At 56.7% G+C, this 18,999-nt stretch overlaps 1 protein-coding gene across 9 annotated transcripts in view; it reads left to right on the top strand.

Moving 5' to 3' along the window:
* Positions 1–16,858, top strand: part of COL16A1 (collagen type XVI alpha 1 chain) — a 51,195-nt gene extending 34,337 nt beyond the window's left edge. For all 9 annotated transcript variants that reach the window (XM_032647727.1, XM_032647746.1, XM_032647698.1 and 6 more), the window contains 22 exons: positions 113–166; positions 766–819; positions 1,368–1,421; positions 2,959–3,003; positions 3,114–3,167; positions 3,452–3,487; positions 3,858–3,920; positions 6,340–6,411; positions 6,584–6,637; positions 7,300–7,344; positions 7,551–7,595; positions 7,904–7,957; positions 8,385–8,438; positions 10,469–10,519; positions 10,877–10,966; positions 12,465–12,500; positions 13,073–13,117; positions 13,996–14,184; positions 14,548–14,614; positions 15,365–15,541; positions 15,720–15,797; positions 16,521–16,858. In XM_032647727.1, coding sequence (XP_032503618.1) covers positions 113–166; positions 766–819; positions 1,368–1,421; positions 2,959–3,003; positions 3,114–3,167; positions 3,452–3,487; positions 3,858–3,920; positions 6,340–6,411; positions 6,584–6,637; positions 7,300–7,344; positions 7,551–7,595; positions 7,904–7,957; positions 8,385–8,438; positions 10,469–10,519; positions 10,877–10,966; positions 12,465–12,500; positions 13,073–13,117; positions 13,996–14,184; positions 14,548–14,614; positions 15,365–15,541; positions 15,720–15,797; positions 16,521–16,723 — 1,620 coding nt within the window. In that variant the 3' untranslated portion in view covers positions 16,724–16,858. The remainder of the gene's footprint in view (positions 1–112; positions 167–765; positions 820–1,367; positions 1,422–2,958; positions 3,004–3,113; positions 3,168–3,451; positions 3,488–3,857; positions 3,921–6,339; positions 6,412–6,583; positions 6,638–7,299; positions 7,345–7,550; positions 7,596–7,903; positions 7,958–8,384; positions 8,439–10,468; positions 10,520–10,876; positions 10,967–12,464; positions 12,501–13,072; positions 13,118–13,995; positions 14,185–14,547; positions 14,615–15,364; positions 15,542–15,719; positions 15,798–16,520) is intronic.
* The last annotated feature ends 2,141 nt before the right edge of the window (positions 16,859–18,999 follow it).

Here is an 18,999-nt window from a genome sequence, read left to right as displayed (position 1 = left end):
CCCCCCACCTTTGCCTAGAATGGGGACGGAGGGCTGGGGGGCTGCAGGGAGGAGGCAGGGGCTGGGTGGAGACTGCCCTCTCCTGCAGTTTCTCATGATTTTTCTCTCCAAGGGTCTTCAAGGAGAGCGAGGCCTCAGGGGCCTGACAGGAGAGAAGGGGGAACCGGTAAGCGGAGGCAGCAGGGGATGGAGGTAGATGAAGAGCCCTGGGGAGACGGAGGTTGGGCCCCCTGGGATGGCTGCTGCGTGGAAGATGGGAGGTGGACTCCTTCTTTTGAAACTCTTTGCCCCTCAGCCCTGATTCCCTCAGTATTGGCGGATCCCTCAGGATCAAAGGAAGTTGATCTCCATGTGCCCTGACTCCCTGTAAGGGGCAAACACCTCCATCCCTGGGGGCTTTCTCCCTCCCTTCTCCTGCAGTGTTCAGCATGTCCCTTCCAGTGCCCCCACCCGGGTCTTCATCATTCCATGTCCTGGGCCTTCTCCTCTGGCTCAGCTCTGCTGGAAAGTGACAGGCACTGCTCTGGAGGGAGCAGAGTCTCAAGCAGTCAGCATCCAGGACTGTGGTGGTGATCACAGCCGAGGGGAGCCGGGTCTGGGGGACATGGCCCAAGGTGGTGGCTGTAACCGGGGCACCTGCTGAGGGGCAGCTCCAGACTGTTGGGAGGGGCAGCTCCAGACTGTTGGGCCTTGGCCGCCCTCATAGCCAGGGATGGGGACAGAAATGTTGGGGGGCTTGTCCATCATGTCTCCCTTTCTTTGCAGGGTCCTCCAGGGCAACCTGGCTACCCAGGTGCCATGGGCCCCCCGGGACTGCCTGTGAGTAAGGGGAGCCGGGTCTGGGGGTACCCGAGCCGTGGGGTGGTGATCAGGACCGGCCCAGGCTTGGGCATCCTCAGTGGGTTTCCTCCTTTCCGAGCATTTCAGCTGGTGTCTCTGCCAGGCTGTCCATCCAGAGTACCCCCCACCCCATAAGCCCCCTTGGTAGTGGAGCTTGGCCTCCCTCTCCGCTTTGGGGGGCCCACCACAGTCGCTGCACATCAAGGACCAGACTCTCAGAGCACCCGGAGCCTCCCAGACTAGGAGAGGACAGAGGTCTGCCTCCCCAGGGGCGGGGGAGAGTTGGGGAGATCCAGCGGAGGCGCCTGTTAGGAGGACGTGACCCCCGTTCCACTGAGTGGCGGTGGGAGGCCGCAGAGGCGCCCCCGCTCCGCTCCGGGAGCAGCACACCCCTCGGGCCCCCCAGCCTCGCCCGGGGCGCCTTCTGAGTCTAAGTGTGTGTGCCAGCTGCAGTCTCCACCCCTCGCATCGGCGCCCCTGGCGGGCGGACCACGGGACTAATTCCCTCTCTCTTTGCTGCCTGTCAGGGCATCAAGGGGGAGCGCGGCTACGCGGGTTCCCCGGGAGAGAAGGGAGAATCGGTGAGTGCGGGAGGGCAGCTCCCTCCGCGGGGGCGGGAGGAAGGGCTTCAAATGGCCGGTCCCTGTCTGCCGCCTGGAGAGCTTCCCAGCCGCCACTGAACGGGAGACGTGACCCTGGCCCCCCGGCCCCCTGAGTCGCTCCAGCTGCGTCTCAAGCAGTCAGCGCTGCCGGCTGGTTGCTGCGGGGGCGGAAGCTGCGAGGAGGAGAATCCCGGCAGATTTCGTGGAGACTGGCGGGGGTGGGGGGTGGGGGGGGCTGCCTGGGGGGAGGGGGCCAGAGTCAGCGGGCAGGGGACCTCCTCCCACCCCACCCCTAACGCCCGCAGGCCGGAGAGCCAGGCCCCGGACTCTGGACCCCACTCTGCCGCCCGGCCTGTCCCCAGCCCCACACTGAGCACTGGAGCTGGGGCAGTCATCAGATGGGGACACGGAGGCTCACGAAGTGACGTGGCTCACCCAGGGTCCTGCAGCTAGTTAGTGAACTAGGGCCGAGCCTGGACTTGAACCCAAGTCTGTGAAAAGCCTCCCAAGTCTTTGTCTTACCTTCCCCCTCGCACATGCTGGTGAGGCCCCGGTGGGATGCAGCAAACCCCATTGTGCATGGATTCAATAACGAATCTCTCTCGTGGGCCTTCTGGGTGCCAGGCTCTGTTCTGAGGATGCCTTGGCCGATAAAACAGGCAGTTGAGCCTCTGGTCCTCAGGGAGCTCACGTTCCAGTGGGCCAGGTAGATAACAGATGAGTAAACAGCTACATATAAATTACGAGAGATAGGACCGGTGGAGAAAATCAAGCCGGGTAAGGAGCTGGAGCCATGAACGGGAAGCATTAGACAGAAGGTCAGGGAGGCCTCTCTGAGCGGGTGGCGTTTGAGCTGAGCCCTGAATGGAGCTGCGGGAGTGTGTGGGAGCACAGACGGCCAGCACATGGTTGTCTGTGCTGGGGAATCCCAGAGGGAGAAGCCATGCGTGAGGGTACCTCAGGGACAGCTTCGAGCCATCGAATGACTTGGTAAGGTTTCAAGAGACCTAGAAATGGTGGGGGATGGTGGGCATTCTAGGCAGAGGGGACAGCTGTGCAAAGGCCCAGTGGTATGACTGTATAGTGTTCAGGGAACGGCAGTCTGACCAAGCCAGGCAGAAGATAAGGAGAGGGGAGGGAAGTGAAGCAGGGAAGGGTGGTTGGTATCAGGTCGCAGGATGCCTCAAAACCCAGCATTCAGTTGGCAGAGGGGCCCCATGGCGGGTGTTGGAGCAAGAGAGTATTCTAATCAGAGCTGTGTTGAAGCAGAGGAGATGGCAGCCTCTTGCTGGCTGGATTAGAGGAAACCAAGAGATGGCAGAACTAGTTAAGAGGCTGGTTCAGTAGCTCAGGCAAGGGAAGGGAAGCCTGAACAGAGCAGGGGGAGGAATCCTGCAGCTTAGAGGGGCGTCCCACCACATCCCTGCCTCTGCTCTGTGCCCCGTCCCCTGCCCCATCCCCTGATCTCCCACCTCCCCCAGTCAGAGTGACCGATTCTGCTCCTTTGTATCACCAGGGCCCACCAGGATCTGAAGGCCTCCCAGGTCCCCCAGGCCCAGCAGTGAGTGGGGAAGGGGACAGGGAGATGTGGACATGGGGATCCCTGATCCTGCCCTGGGGTCTGGGGACAGGAAGGTTGGGTTCTAGATGCATTGTTCTCTGTGGTGACAGGGTCCCCGAGGAGAGCGAGGACCCCAAGGGAACTTGGGTGAGAAAGGTGACCAGGTGAGTGGTGGCAGGACCCTATCTAGCTGTCCTCCCCCCATGGTCACCCTCATGTACAGGGGGGGAGGGGGCACAGTGACCAGCTCTAGCCTCCCACGCCCCCACCATCCTCGAGCTGTAACCTCTCACCTCATCCCAGAGCCTCACCTGCTGGCCCTTTGGGGCAGAGCGGAGGACAAGGCCCATGACTTGAGGCAGCCTCACGCTGTCATTCTTTCCACCTGGGTAGCCAGGCAGGAGAGAGAGGGTAGCACAGCAAACTGTCCCTTGCTTTCTTCCCCTAGGGATTTCAAGGCCAGCCGGGCTTTCCAGGCCCACTGGTGAGTGCACACACAAAGCCAGCTCTGTCCGACGTGATCCCATCTTCGAGGGGCAGGCCTGGCCAGGCCAGGCTGGGTGAGGGTGGGCCTAGGGAGGGGAGCGAAGAGGCACGGGAAGAACGGAGGAATGGCCTGGGGGGGTAGGCCTGATTCCAGGAGCCAGGACCTGGAGAGCAGGGCCTCCTGGGTGGGCCCCAGCCCAGCCGCCCAGCCGCCCAGCCGCCCAGCCAGACGTAATGCTCCTGGGTGGTGTTTCTGGGAAGTCAAAACGCATCACATTAACTGTGGTGAAGCACACCCAGGAGGAAGAAGGAAGGGGAGCTGCTTTCCAGCCCCGCTTTCATTCCTGCCTGCTTCTTTGTTGATTTAGGGTCCCCCTGGATTCCCAGGCAAAGCTGGAGCACCTGGCCCACCTGGCCCCCAAGCGGAGAAGGTGAGCAGGACCCCAAGTTGGCCACAGTCACAGCTCTGAGCCATCAGAAGTTCAAGGACTAATTCAGTTACATCAAGGGGGGGCAAAGAGATCTCCAGGATGAGCCCAGCAACTGCTGTAGGGCAACAGGGCCGGGGCAGACCAGTGGGCCCCTAGGGCTGACAGCTGGGCCCAGGATGCCCACCCAATGGGAGAGTGTGGGTGGGGAGGAGGCAGAGGGGTGTAGTGAGAGGTGGGCCACTAGATGCGACAGGCCAGCCCCGGCCAGCTGCAGCTCCTCCAGGGGAGGGCGAGGAGTTGAGGGAAGGAGGGAAGCACATCCAAGACTGGGCACCCTGGGCCCTTCAGCAGGAGGAGGTCTGGGCATTTGCCTTCTGGGTCTGACAACAGCAGGAAAGAAGAATGGGCCTCCTGGGAGGCCATGCTCAGGGTGTCCCCAAGGGCCAGAGAGGGCAGGCGTGGCCTGTGACCTGGTGACAAGGGTGGGAAGGAGCAGCAGTTGGGGAGCCCCCGCACTGGCCGCCCCTGGGTTTGGCTATAGATAAACTTTGGGACTAGCTCTGCCTTGCTCTGGAGGCTGACATCCTTGTCTCAGCCCATCCTCTGGGCTCTCCAGATGTGACAGGTGGGCAATGTAATGAGGCCCCAAATTGACTTCTAAGCTTGGGGTAGGGGGATCATAGCCCACAGGGAGGGGCAGGAGATCTGCAGCTTCTTGGGGAGCCTCTTTCCTCTGAAAACTGGAAAGGACTTCTAGAAGGACCACCTTGGTCTAGGTTCTCACTGTTCGGGTGAGGAAATGAAGCCTAGAGAGGCTGGGGGCATCCCAGGGATGCACAGCCAGACAGTGACGGGGCTGAGACTTCCCTCCCAGCTCAGGAGAACCCTCAAGCCCCTGGCTGCGTCCCCCCACCCCAGAGCCAGCACCTATCAGGTATGGTTGAGGCAGTGGCGGGTGCCACCTCCCTTCACTTCTCTGTGGGGCACCCGAGTGGCGGCCCCTGCCAGAGTCTTCCGTGCGGCCTCTGCCCAGTGCAGCTTGCTCTCCTTAGGCCGGTCTTTGCAGAGACTCCCAAGCCTCTGGCCAGCGGTTCTCTGTCCCGACTCCCTGTGGGGCTGCCATTTCCTGGGGCTGTGCTGACCCCTCCTGGTAGCTGGTGGCATGGCAGTGCCACCCAGAGCCCTTCCCCCCCCCCCACCCCCCTGTGGGGTCTCTAGCTGGATCCCTTCCCCTTGGTGATCCCCACAGCCACCGCTCCAGGTCAGCCACCCTCTCCCCACTGGGGAAATGCTGCCGCCTCCCCACTTAGCTGCCTGCTTCCCCCTCTCTTCTCTGATAAACATTTGAATTCACACGTTCGCTCTCATCATTCCCCTGCTTTGAACCATCAGTGGCTCCCCAGTGCCCGTAGTGGTGTTTTCAGACTTCATTTTGTAGTCCCCAAGGCTTTTTGTCACACAAAATCTCATATGAATGCTCAGTCTATAAAACAGATGCAAGTGGAGCTGCTCTGGCTAAGGCAAGGGTAGGGGTCCTGGAGTCCCACCCCCTTGGCCTCCACTTTGTGCCCCCAGCCTCTCTAGGCTCCTCCAGGAACCCTCAGGCCCTGAGAAGTACAGTTTGAAAACTAACGGTTGGTTTGATAAAATCTAGTACAGGGTTTCAGGGCCCTCCTCCAGTCTCCTCTCCGCCCCCCACCCCCATCACACGGGCTCCCCAGACACCCCAGCTAGACCAGGCATGTGAACACCGCCAAATCTTTATCCTTCTCTGAAGTCCTCTGTGGCATGCCCTTTTCTCCTAAACCTACCCAAATCCCAGCCGTCCTTCAGAGCCCAGCACCTGCTAACTCTTCTGTGACAGTTTCCCTGCCCCCGACCAGAGTGAGCTGTTCTCTCTCCCCAACTCCCAGGGCCCCTTACTCACACAAGGCAAATCGACTGTTGCAATGCCCTCGATGGTCCTGGGCCTGTGACTCTTGCTGGACTGTGAGCTCCTCGAGGGCAGGGCCCACCCTTTCGCCATCTGGGGGAATCAGAGGCCACATAGTGGTTGGCACCTTGCTGGGATCAATGTGAATTGAATGTGTGCCCTCACTTCAGCCCACATTACTGAGCACCCACCAGGCCAGTCCTTGGTCAACCCTGAGGAAGGTGCTGGACACAGAAGGCTCTGTTTCTTCTTCGTGGAGCAGTGCAGAAAGGGGGATGCTTGGCAGATGAAGACAAACTTTCACGGGGGAGTGGTGTGTGGGATACAGCCAGTTAGGCCAGAACCGAACTGGGGTTCGAAGCCAGCTGTCCTGACTTCCAGTAGTCACCAGCCCCTGTGGCTGGGGTCTCTTGTCCTGCTGGTGTGTGTCAGTGGGAGGGAGGGGGGCAAGGCCCCACTGACTTTGCTGGGGGGGCTCATTTCCAGGGCAGTGAAGGGATTCGAGGTCCATCAGGCCTGCCTGGTCCCCCTGGACCACCAGGATCTCCCGGGATTCAGGTGAGCGTGTGCCCGCTTAGCCTGACAGGTGTGTGTGTGTCTGTGTGTGTGTTTAGGGGTAGGAGTTGGGTGAGGGGTGGAGGGGGTGAAGAGGGTGGAGGGGCTGGGTTAGGCCTCCCACCTCCTAGGGCTCCAGCACAGGCGTGCAGGAATGCCTTTTTCCCATTTCCAGGGCCCTGCCGGTCTGGATGGTCTGGATGGGAAGGACGGCAAGCCTGGCGTGAGGGTGAGATGGTGGGCCCAGGAGGGCACCCCCTTCCTTCTACCTCCTTCTCCAAGAGCCAAAGTCAAGGGAACCCTGATGAAGGGAATTGAATTCCACTGCCCCACACCTCTTTCAGGAGGTGCCCCACCTTCCCTTGGTCTGCCTCTCACCACAGCCCACTTCTCTGATGGCACCAGAGCCCCCTGATTTCTCTGTTCTCCCAGTTGCCTTAACCAGGTTGGATGAGCTGGGTCTCACCAAAGGCAGGCAGTGACGGGAGTAAATGTATACCCAGAAACTCAATCAGCTGAAGAAACTAGGCTGGGTGTCAGAAAGAATAGGCTGCAGACAGGGAAGGACTTGAGTGGCCCTGGCTCCTTGGATCTGATTTTGCTGGGGCATCTGAAAAGGATGGGGCCATGGCAAAGGGCAGAGCATCAAGGTCAACCACCTTCTGTACCCAAAAGAAGGAAAACTGAGGTTCAGAAAGGGACGGGGATTCACTCAGCGTGCACAGCCAGTCAGAGGCTGAGCCCGGCTTGGAATCGTCCCTGTGCCCCACATGACAATCCCTCCATCCTGGGAGAGCTGGGGGAGGGGCTGGAGAAAGGGGGAGACTGGTGAATGAGTGGGTACAAGCTGGACAAAGCTCTTGTCTCAGTGCCTCTGGTCTCTTTCCCTAGGGGGACCCTGGTCCTGCTGGCCCCCCCGGACTCATGGGACCCCCGGTAAGTTGAGCTGCAGGAAGGAGCTGGGAGCTGGGAGGTTCCAAAGCTGGACCGGTGCCCTGATGGGTGGGGCAGCTCAAATCCACATCCCCTGTGGACATGTTATGACTTTGGATGGATTTGACTTGTTTTACCTGAGGAAAGAGGAGTGGGAAGTGGCCTCTGCTTGAGGTGAGGGATGTGGCAGCTCCTGCTTTTTCTTCCAGGGCTTCAAGGGAAAACCGGGCCATCCCGGCCTCCCAGGACTGAAGGTAAGGGCCTGGTGACTTCTGCCAACCCGGTTTTCTCAAGGTCTGACACCGGGCAGATGCGGCAGTCTGGCCGGAGTGGAGTGCCACCTGACCCTTGGCTAAGATGCCGTCCTAGCATCCAGGCCTTCTGAGGCCACCGGTGCCTGGCAGACTGGGTTGGGGCTTTGCCATCTGCCAGCCCGAGGGCATCAGAGAGCCCCTGGCCAAAGCCGGGGCATGTGGCAGGACTCCTCTGATGTGGGGTCAGCTTGGGGTTGTGGGAGCCAAATGGCGGTCTGGTGAGACTCAGTTGCCCCTCTCTCCTCCAGGGTGACTGTGGAAAGCCTGGTCCCCCGGGCAGCAGTGGCCGCCCCGGAGCAGAGGTAAGGGCCCGGGGTCTATGCATGCTGCCTTTAGACAGCCCTTGGGTTCTGCTGAGTCCAGGACGCAGCCACTTCCTCCCCCTTCGCTGGCAAAGTGGCAGCCTCCTCTCCTTGCCTTCTGGGGGAGGTTTTGCCCAACACTGCACATCTTGACCTTCCTCCTCTTAAGTTTATAACCGGTTTCCTCTCCCTATGGGCTATTGGGTTATTAACCCATAAAGGCCTGGGCTCTACCTTCCCCCTCCAGCCATACTCATGGGCAGGGCTGGTCCCCTGTCCCCAGAAGGCTTAGGCCTAGAGGCCAGCACTCAACGCAGCTCTTCTGGCCATTGGTGTTCCACCTGCCGTGCTCAGCGTTCTCCTACCTCACAGCCTGTGTGTGTAAGTCTGTTTCTGTGTTGTTTCTTCCTCTTTCTCCCTCCTGCAGGGTGAGCCTGGTGCCATGGGACCCCAGGGAAGACCCGGCCCCCCTGGCCACGTTGTGAGTTACTCTGTTTTCGTCTCTGTCTCTGTGAGAGTTCAGACTGCGTTGGGCTGGGTGGTGGTGGGCAAGCTGGTGATGACCCGAAAGAACTGACCGCAGCAGCCGTGCCAGCCACGTAGAGCAGTAAGGGGCTCTGGGCTCACCCATCCAGCGGTTCCCCGGCTTTTCGCCATTTTCTGGGCACATTCGAGTTTGCTTATCAAACAAAGATCATTCAGTTATTCAACAAGTAATTATTGAGCACCTGCTCCACACCAGGCACTGTTCCAAGCCCTGGGCTATGGTGAGATAGACAAGGTCCCCTGATCCCAGAGCTTCCACACAGGCACAACAGACAGATTAACGCGGAAGGATCAGGCAGTGATGTGCTGTCATAGAGGGCCTGGGAGGCGACTTTACGGGAGAAGTGGCCTTTGAGCAGAGGCCCGAATGACAAGAAGGAGCCAGCTGTTGAGCAGTCTGGTGGAAGAGCATCCTGGCAGGGGTGCATCTGCTGCAAAGGGCCTGAGGCAGGGAGGGCTTGGGGAGCTTCAGAGTCAGCGTGGCGGGAGTGGAGTCCGAGGAGGGTGTGAGTGGGAATGGGAAAGCTGAGCTGGGAGAGGACCTGATGCAGATGGTGGAGGACCTCGGGGGCATGGGCAGGAGGGGGTTGGGTGCGCAAATGACATCAGAGATATCAACGGAGGGATGATGGCGGCGGAGCTGGTGGCAGTGGACAGATCCCGCAAGTGTCTGGAGCTAGATAGAGGACTTGCTCATGACCTGGATGGGGAGGGGGCAGGAGGCGGTAGAAGGAGAGGAATCGAGGACGACTCCTGTTCGGTTCGGCTCGGGCAGCTGGGTGAGTGGGTGGTGTATTTACTGAGAAAGGGTGACTTGGAGAGGATGTTTATTAAGCAATAATGGCTTTCCCGTCTACTTTACTCATCTGTAACACAGATGACTGCCAGTGGGCGTCTTTGATCAGTGTGACCATGCCGAGCTGGTGGGGTTCCAGAGAGCCCTGTTGAGGCTGGCTGTACACTTTCCAGAAGGCTTTTGGAAACGTTAAGAATAGTGCAGAACCCCCAGAAAAGGAATTCTCGGGTCCTCATCACTATTTTTATGGATCTCAAGGTGTCCAGAGACCTTGGATTGGGGACCCCAGGTCTAGTCCGGTCCCCTCCACGTTACAGATGAAAGAAGGAGTCACACACTCTGAATTGTGTCCGCATCGGAGACCCCCTGGGGGGTTGGGGGGTGTGCAGGATTCCTCTTCCCACCTCTGTCCATCCAGCCCAGCCCCCTGCTGTGTGCCAGTCTCAGTGCTGGACATTCCTGCCTTAGGAGGCTTGAGATGAGTAGAACAGAGCCTGTGCCTTTGGAATTTTCTATCTGGGAGCATGGAGGGAAGTGCTCTGAGAGAGACCTGTGTGCCCTGGGGTTCAGAGAAAGTGTAGCTCTGACCACCAGGGCGGTGACATTTGAGCTGAGCCTCAGGGGCAGGCTGTGGAGAGATAGGGCAGGCGGGAGCCCTCCTGCATGTTTCAAGCTCATCGCCCTCCAGCAGTAAGTGAGCGGCAGGAGACCAGGGAGCTTGGGGCTTCTCTGTGAGGACGTTGGAGTTGGTGCTGAGCCCTTGCCCCTCACCCACCAGCTGCGCAGAGGAAAGCTTCTGGTCTCTGCTCTTCCCAGAGAACAGAAGGAAGGCGGCAGGGGGTGTGTGGGGGTACTCAGAAGACACCCAGGCCCACGTAGCATGTACCTTACTCCCTCTGCACTTGGCTCTGACTCCCAGATCATCCCCTCCGTGCGGGCCCCAGAGGTACCACTCGGCCTGCGGCAGGCATGAGGGTCTTGTGTGTTCAGGGCCCCCCAGGCCTCAGCTCTGGCATAGGTCAAGTGCAAGAGCAGAAGGAAGGAGGGTTTGGGGAAGAGAATGGAGCAGTCATAACAAGGTTAGGGCGTGTTCTTGCTGTTGGCCCTTCGCTGCCTCCGGGGCCTTATTACTGGAGCCTCTTTCCATCCTACTGACTGGCTCTCTTTAGGGGCCTCCGGGGTCTCCAGGCCAGCCAGGCCCAGCTGGAATCTCTGCAGTGGTGAGTGGCGTGCTCCCCTTGTCCCTCCCTCCCCGGAGTTTGGCCCTGCTTTGCTGCAGGCTCCTCGCAGAGGGAGCCGGGTGGGGTGGGGGGTGAGGGCTGGAGAGCAGCGTGTCCCCAGCCCCCCTCCTTCCCTGGCATCAGCCTCTCCTGCGTCCAGACATCTCCCTCACTGGCCTGTGGTGAAGACCTTTGGAGAAGCCTGGAGGCCATCCCAGGGTCCTTCCCCAGGTTCAGGCAGCGCCACCTCCCCGTGTGCGGCCTTAGGGTGGGGGTCATGGTCCCTGGCGCACAATGTCTGCCTCTGGCTGCGTGGGGTTCACTTTTCCCTCTCACCATCCCCGTCTTTTCCCCTAGGGCCCAAAAGGAGACCGAGGATCCACTGGAGAAAGGGGCCTTTCAGGTCTTCCGGGCCAGCCTGGTCCCCCTGGACACCCTGGCCCCCCGGTAAGACCCTACATCTCGCGGCACAGCCCGGGGGAAAGGGCCAGTGGGCTTTGTCAGTTGCATGCAGCCCTGCACTTCTGGGGTCTCCAGGGAAGGGGAGGCATTTAGCACAGACGATGGCAGCTTGGAGATTGTGCCTGAGGATCACGTCCTATTTAGAAAGAAGGACAAGCTGTACAAGCCAGCACTGGGCCGACCACACAGCAGACCGCTGCTTCCAGCAGTGCACCGCTGTACAGATCCCCCCACTAGGTGTCGGACAGGGGAGACTGGCCCCTGTTCCACCCCCGCCCCCTCCCCAGGGGAGTCTGTTGGTAACCACAGAAAACCTGTAAATGTCAGGCACCAGAAACGCTGCGCTACCGCTGGAGCTCTTGCAACAGCTCAGAAACCACTCCTTAGTTTCAGCTAGAGTTTATACTAAGAGCTGTGATATATTGGTCACTGACAATGTGCTGAATGGTGACCTACAAATGGTGACCTACAAATGTGCTTGACATTTTGTCATTTAATCTGTACCACAACCCTGTTTAGTAGGTCGGATTGTCCCCATTTTACAGATGAGGAAACCAGGGCTCAGCAAGGTTAAGTAGGTTGTCCAGAGTCACACAGCTAGTGAGTGCAAGAGGCCGCCTGACTCCAGAACTTGCGTCCGGAGCCACTCTGCGATACTTTCTCTTTCAAAGATTCCAGACAGGTGGCCACATCAGGTGGAACTGACTGCCAGTCTCAGGGATGAAGAATCTCCTCGGGGACTGAGGCAGGGACCCATGTCTCCTAGTCCCCAGGTCAGGGTGTTTTCCACCCAAGCAGACTTCCTGCTGGGGAGCAGTAGCAATGCCCCTGGGGCTGGTGCCCTGGAATGGGGTGGATGACTCTAGCCCATGCAGGAGTAATCGGACGGGCCGAGTCTTGCCTCCAACTCATCTGATTCCTGCTGCAGACCCTGGGCAGGCAGGTCCCACCAACCTTCCATCCCTCCTGCCTACAGGCTCAGGAGCCTCCAGGGTCCCCGGATGAATCTGTCAGTTGCCTTGCAATCACAGATTCCTTTTCCCCAGCATCCCACTAGAAATGGGCAGGGCCCTGGAAGCAGCCTCTCCTGTTTTGGGGAGGGAGTGGACACTAGGCTGCCCTGGCCAATCTCTGCGACCTCATCAAGGCCAGAGATTCAGAGTTCACACCTTCATTCAGCAAACACTGAACATATACTCAGAGCCAGGGAATGTGCGAGATGCCAGGATCTCAAGCAAAGAGCAGGGCAGGTGCAGTCTGCTCTTCCCCCATAGAGCTCAGTCAGTGGGGCGGCCGGGAGCAGGCTGGAGGTTGGGGTGGGGTCTAAGTTTCCACAGCCTGTGCCTGGAGCGTCGGGGGGAGGTGGGGAGGATCGTGACTCCTCGGTGGAACTGGGGCTGGCCATGCCTGGTGGGCGAGGTGAGGCATGAAATGCCCAGCTGGCTTGGCACTCACCACAGCTCCATTGCTCTCTACTCCCCAGGGTGAACCTGGTGCAGATGGTGAAGCTGGCAAAGAGGTACCGTTGTGCTGGGCTCCTCCTTTTCTCTTGGGGATGCTGCTTCTTGCTCTTAGCTTCGCCCTGACCCCTCTTCATTCATTCAGTAAATGCTCCCTGTATGCACAGACTATCTCTGGACAGATATACAGGAAACCAGTGCCCTTGTTCTTCTGGGGAGAGGGACTGGGGACTAGGGGAAAAGGATGAGAGTGAGCCTTGCTTTTCACTCTTTTTTTTACCGTATACTTGGTCAAAAACAGCCAATAATCATAATAATACTCCAAATAAACATTTCTTGGGCACCAGCTCTAGCCAGGCCCTCCCTTTCATTCTGACTTCTCACCTCTTTTGGTCCGTGACAAGAGACCCAACCAACACGATCATACACGGCCACACCCCAGGAACATGAGTCTCCCTTCCAGGTGTCCCCGCTCTTGTTGGCAGGGAGGTTGACATCCTTTCTCACACAGAGCCCAGGGGACACGGCCTGGGGACCTAACACTGTGGGAGGTCCTTTCACGGCACCTGTCTTTCCCAGACAGCTTGGAGACGCTGCCCAGACTTGACCCCTGACTTTTGCTTTCTTCTAGGGACCCCCTGGAAAACAGGGAATCTACGGACCCCCTGGTCCAAAGGTGAGTGGGCACCGGCCGGGTTTGAGAGGAGAAGCTCATGAGTTGATTAAGCTCAACTCTAAGCTCTGACTTTAGCCGTGGAGAGGAGACACAGGAAGGCCAGTGGGCAGGGAAGTATGTGGGCAGAACCTGGATCAACCTCGTCTCCGACAACTTCTCACGAGGGGCTGTTCCAAGGTTCATTCACTCCTGATTGATTGATTGATTCATTCATTCATTCTGCGAGCATCCGCTTGGCCTTGCTTACCCGCCAGGCCCTCTGTCCTAGCCTTGGGCAAACAGAGGTCCCTGAACAAGAGGTGCCCACTTAGTTCAGTCACACTTACACTGGAGCGTGGCAGGTTTTACTGAGGAAGATTAGACGTAGCACCGTGGGATCAGAGGGAGGGAGCAATCAGCTCAGCTTAGGGCGTCAGGGAGGCTGCACAGAGAACAGGGACATTTCAGCTGAGTAGGAGGAGTGCACCGCGGAGAGAGGAGGGGAAGGCAGTCCAGGCACGGAGGACTAAGACACATGGCCGAGTCAGAATTACAACCAGTGAGGTGTGGCTGGAGGTGCAATGAGGCTGGAGAAGATGTGGTCAGGACCGCATCATGAATGGCCTTGAATGCCTGGCCAAGGAATTAGACCTTTATCCTGAGGGCAGCTGGGAGCCATCAGAATTTCTAAGTAGGGAGTAACAACATGAAAACTGTCCTTTAGAAGGACTGCTTTGGGGGCAGCGACATGGGGCAACCTGTCAAGATCCTGTGCACAGTCCAGAGGGAGACGCTGGGGGCCAGGTAGGGGGCTGAAGACAGGAGCAGATTGCTGAGACATCGTGAGGTAGACTTGACAGCACTCGGCAATGCTGGACTGTGACTTCCTGTCCTTGCAGGGTGACCCGGGACCTTCAGGGCAGAAGGGCCAGGCAGGGGAGAAGGGAAGAGCTGGCATGCCTGGCGGGCCTGGCAAGAGTGGCTCCATGGGACCTTCTGGGCCGCCGGGTCCTGCAGGAGAGAGAGGCCACCCTGGATCTCCAGGACCTGCGGGGAGCCCTGGTCTGCCCGGGGTGCCTGGCTCCATGGTAAGGCGGGGAGGCTGGCAGCCATGGGCACTGGCCCACAGAGCAGGCATGCGGGGTAGAGCGTGGACCATTTTAGAAGCTCTTGCTGACACTCTACAGGAAAGAGCGTGACCCCCTTATGGGTGGTTCTTAACTGTGTGGGCGTGTTGAGGGGATTGGGGACCCTTTCCCCAGAAAAATGCACTGACTCTCAAAATGTTTTGTACCACTTTAGGGGGTTAGGACAGTGGGTTAAGTATCTGTGGGAGGCTCCTGGGACCCTTGCCTCCCTCCCCATCCTTTACTTCCATGAAGTCCATCCCCAGGGGAGATGAGCCCCAGGCTTGGAAGTATAATTGAGGCAGGTTTCTTCTCTTTCCTCAGGGAGACATGGTGAATTATGATGAAATCAAGAGGTTCATCAGACAAGAGATCATTAAAATGTTTGACGGTAATTGGCAGCTGGCTGGGTGGCAGTGGGTGCTGCTCGCCCTTCCCAGCTGCTTCTCCACCCCGCCCCGGACTCCTTTTCCTTAGAGCTCAATATCCACCTCCCCCCGCACCCCTATTTACCTTGCTCTCCCACTTACAGGCATATGTTCAATTAGGCTTCAGCCTTTCCTGCCACCTGCTCTGTTCAGAGACAGAATGATTCCCTCCTGCCCTCCCCAAGCCCCTGCTGGAGCAGAGGAGACAGACGAGAAAATTGATATCAAATGAGTCTGCATAGAGTGAGCTCTAAATAAACGGGCAAGCAGCAGCTCTAAGAAGGCTGCTGTGGTTTCATTTTAAGCTTTTTTTCCTGTTCATTTGTTTGTCCAACATTGACAGGCTAGGGACTGGGGAAAACATGGACCTTTCCGGAAGGGGCTAGACATCTTGCTTGGGAAGCAGACCTTGAATGCCAAGCAAGGAGTCTGGACTTTATTCTGAAGCCAGTGGTGAACTCAGGAAGGCCATTGGAGAAGAGAGATGCTGTAATCAGATCTGTGCTTCAGGAAGCTCACGGTGGAGAGCGAGGAGCGAGGTGGGGCTAGGGCACAGGAGACCACTTAAGAGATCCACCCACACGTTCCTTGCTCTGACATCCCTCTGAAGAAAGGCTGTCTTGGATTCCATGCTGGGGGCCTGTCTGTAGCATCTGCAGTCGTTCTGAGTCCCTGGGGGGCACCCTGTGACCTGTCCCTGACCTTTCTTACAGAGAGGATGGCTTACTACACCTCCAGGATGCAGTTTCCCATGGAGATGGCAGCAGCTCCAGGACGACCAGGGCCCCCAGGGAAGGACGGTCCCCCGGGCCGGCCAGGTGCCCCGGGATCACCTGGGCTCCCTGGTCAGATTGGCAGAGAAGGTCGGCAGGGCTTGCCCGGGTTGAGAGGTAGGTCTGCCGTCCCATTACTGAGGTGCATACCTAGCTCTTGGGGGCAAACACGAGCATTGCATGAGGTCTGTTGTGAATGTGGCATTTGCGTGTATACGTGTTTCAAATAATCCTGCTGGGTGTGTCATTGTTCGACTCAGGGATGGGGCCTCTTATTTTATTTCTTTTGTTCCAGGATTGCCTGGTACCAAAGGTGAAAAGGGAGACACTGGTGTTGGCATTGCAGGAGAAGTTGGTCTCCCCGGCCCCCCAGGTAGGAAAAGCCAGCCTTTGAGACCATGAATCTGGAGCAGTTGAGATCGCCTTTCTTTATGTTCCTTCTATAACACATAGTTGTGTAGAACCTGAAGTAACCACACCATCATTTAGAGTAATGCCACTGCGTGTAAGATACTCTACGAGGGCGTGTGTGAGAGTGTGCGTGGGGAGGGGAGCGGGTGTTGGGAATGCAGTGGAAGACCCAGTGCCTGCCCGCAAGTCCTAACCTGGGCTAGCACCATGCAGTGGAAGAGAGCTCGATGTGGTGGGGCCAGGGAACGCAAGTCCAGTTCCTGCTCATCCTCTTACTGGCTCTGTGACCTTGACGGGCCTAAGAGAGAAATGACTAAATCTTGATAGCCTGGCTCTGAGATGTAGCTTCACCACTTACCAGGTGGGTGACGTCTTTGAGCCCGTATCCTCGTCTCCAGAATGAGATAATAGTTTCTTTCTCATGGAATTGTTGTGAAGATTCAATGAATAATGCAGAAGAAGCACTTGTCTTGTGCCTGGCACGTGGAAACTCTGAATAAAACTAGCCAGTAGTATTATTGTTATCGTTAAACTAATGTAAGGATCAGATCAGGTCTTCATGAAAATATGGTGCAACCGGAGAAATATTTATCAAATGTAAGGTATTATTTACCATGACTATTATGTTTTCTTTTCTTGTGATCTGGGTTTCCTGATTTTCCTTCTCTGACTTCTTCCTCCCTAGGTCCTCAAGGTCCTCCAGGATATGGCAAGATGGGTGCAACTGGGCCGATGGGCCAGCAAGGCATTCCTGGCATCCCTGGCGCCCCAGGCTCCATGGGCCCACCGGGCAAGGCCGGCCACTGTAACCCCTCTGACTGCTTTGGGGCCATGCCAATGGAGCAGGAGTACCCACCCATGAAAAACATGAAGGGGCCTTTTGGCTGAAATCACCATTTCCATCAGATGAAGGACTCCATTGGGAACAAATGGCTAAAACTTATAGGATTCTGGATGGGTTGTGAATGTTTTGGGTTTTTAAGTGCTATTAATATTTTTTTATCAATAAACAAAGAAACAAAACTATCTGCAATCTCACTTCCAGTGGGGTCTCTCTGGGGCTGCAGCTGCATCTCCCTGTCATCCTCCTCTTGTCACTTGGTCCCAGGGTCAAAAGAGGGCATTTCCTTCATCGTCTGTGGTCAACCAGTCAAGCTGTGGGATGCTGCTGTATAGGGGGCCCCCAGCTCAGCTCTCGTCTCCAGATACTTCTGAGTCAACCTTTGGGCCTCTGGACCTTGTGTCCTATCCTTCATGGCACACTTCTCCAAGTCAGAGACGGGGCATCGCTCCGCCTCTTCCCATGGGGGAGCCAAAGGTGGGTTTGAAGACCCTGCTTGCAGCTCATAAAGGCCCCTCCCTATTTGCTTCCCTTAAGAAACCAGTGTTGGGTGCCCCACCCACCTCTTCTTGGGTGTGACCCAAAGCCAATCCAGGTGCACCTTGGGAACTGCCACTTGCTGCTGAGGTGCACTCATCTGCCTGGCGGCACCTCCAAGCACACACGGTTCTCTTCTTGCTGCTCCAGTAATTCCATGATTAGAAAGCCTGTGCAAACAGGAGGAACGATAGGTCGCAGCCCCTGGCCCAGGCAACGAGGGACTGCTGCTTCTTCAGGAAATGACATGGAAACTCCTGCCTGTATCAGTGCATGGCCCTGTCACCAGCTCTCCTGGACGACGCATGACATCTTTTGTTATTCTTTGTTAATCTAGCTCGTGTGGTGCTTTTCCTGTACCTCTTAGTCTAGGCCTTCAGACACAGATTGCATCAGTGCAAAGGGGTCATGGGCAAGCCACGATCAGATCTGAATTCATTGTCCTCAAAGTCCACTGGGACTTTGCAGATCTATCTGCTGCCTCCTTCTCCATATGTAAAAAGGCTAGGAAGAAAAAGGAAAACAGACAGCAAGTTGAATATTACAGAAGCATTCTATCTCAAGCTTCTTCCTTTTCTGCTTTTCAGATCTCTTGTCCTGATGGGCTGGTTGCTCTGTGAGAAATCAACAGGGCACATCCAGAGGGACTTCCAAAGAAAGGTTTTTTACTGGCCCCAGCTTTCTGGAAGGTTTATTCAAGTTGGATAAACTTCAAAGGGATCACAGAGCAGGCTGAGAAATGTACCCAGAGTCCAGATGCTTATCCAAACTGCCTGAAGCCTTCAAACTGGCCGTAAAATCTCTCCTGAGCTGGCATTTCCAGCACAGTTTTGAAAATTCCCTTCTCCCATTGAGCCCCCAATACCGAGAGCTTTTCAGAACCTTTGCCCTATTTTTTTTCCTGCCAGGGGCAGAGGTGTGCCAATGGCCAGGGAAATGAAATCAGGCAGACTCCTGAGCGTGCCAAGTGCCTCACATGATGTTTCTAAAGGAGCCAATTCTTATTTTATCTCTCACCAGCAATTCTCAGTTAACCCTGAGTCTAACATAAAACATTAAAAAGCAAACTCATCCTCTTTGCATTGAAGTAGCAGCCAGTTTTGGACAGCGGATGAGGACAGATGTTAAAGTGCTCCCATTGGAAGGCCAGCTTCCTTTCCACCCAGTCTGTGAAGCACTAACCGATGATGGGCCTTGTGATAAGAAGCACGTTGGTGTGAGTAGAAAGAAAGGGAAGCAAGGACCAGCTAGCTGTTGAATTGAGCAGGTTGGCTTTGAAGGCCAGAGGGGGAAAATCGCTATGAGGAAACATCAAACTCAAGCCCTCTGAGGACCACCAGGGAACCAATCCTTAGAGAGTAAATGATGTTTTCTTCACTTTTCTTCTTGAGTCAAATTCATACTACTCTTAGGGGGCTCTGCGACAGGCTAGGTTTAAGCTTTCGTGATTTGAGTGTTTGTCTCCCTGGAGTTTGAAATTGCTGTATTCTCTTGGACCATGAAGAACCAGATGGAAAGCTGAATTTTATAGTCTCTGTTACCATGGTCAGCAAAAAAAAAAAAAAAAAAATCCATGGATTTTGCTGGTAAGTTCAGGAGCTGGGTAAGCTTTTAGAGAAAGGAAGGAGGGGTGCACCCCTTCCCCTCCTTTCAGGCAGCTCTCTCACTTTCCCGTCTTCATTTCTTAGTGTAGTTATTCCAGGCTTTGAAGGCAACACACAGATCATTCAGATTGGCAGTATCTAACTTGATGAGTCCATTTCCTCTTTCTACTTTGTGCTCAAAC

Source organism: Phocoena sinus, chromosome 1 (genome assembly GCF_008692025.1).
Source record: "Phocoena sinus isolate mPhoSin1 chromosome 1, mPhoSin1.pri, whole genome shotgun sequence".
NCBI lineage: Eukaryota > Metazoa > Chordata > Mammalia > Artiodactyla > Phocoenidae > Phocoena > Phocoena sinus.
The sequence above is the reverse complement of the archived record's forward strand: the minus strand, read 5'-3'. Positions and strand labels throughout refer to the sequence as shown.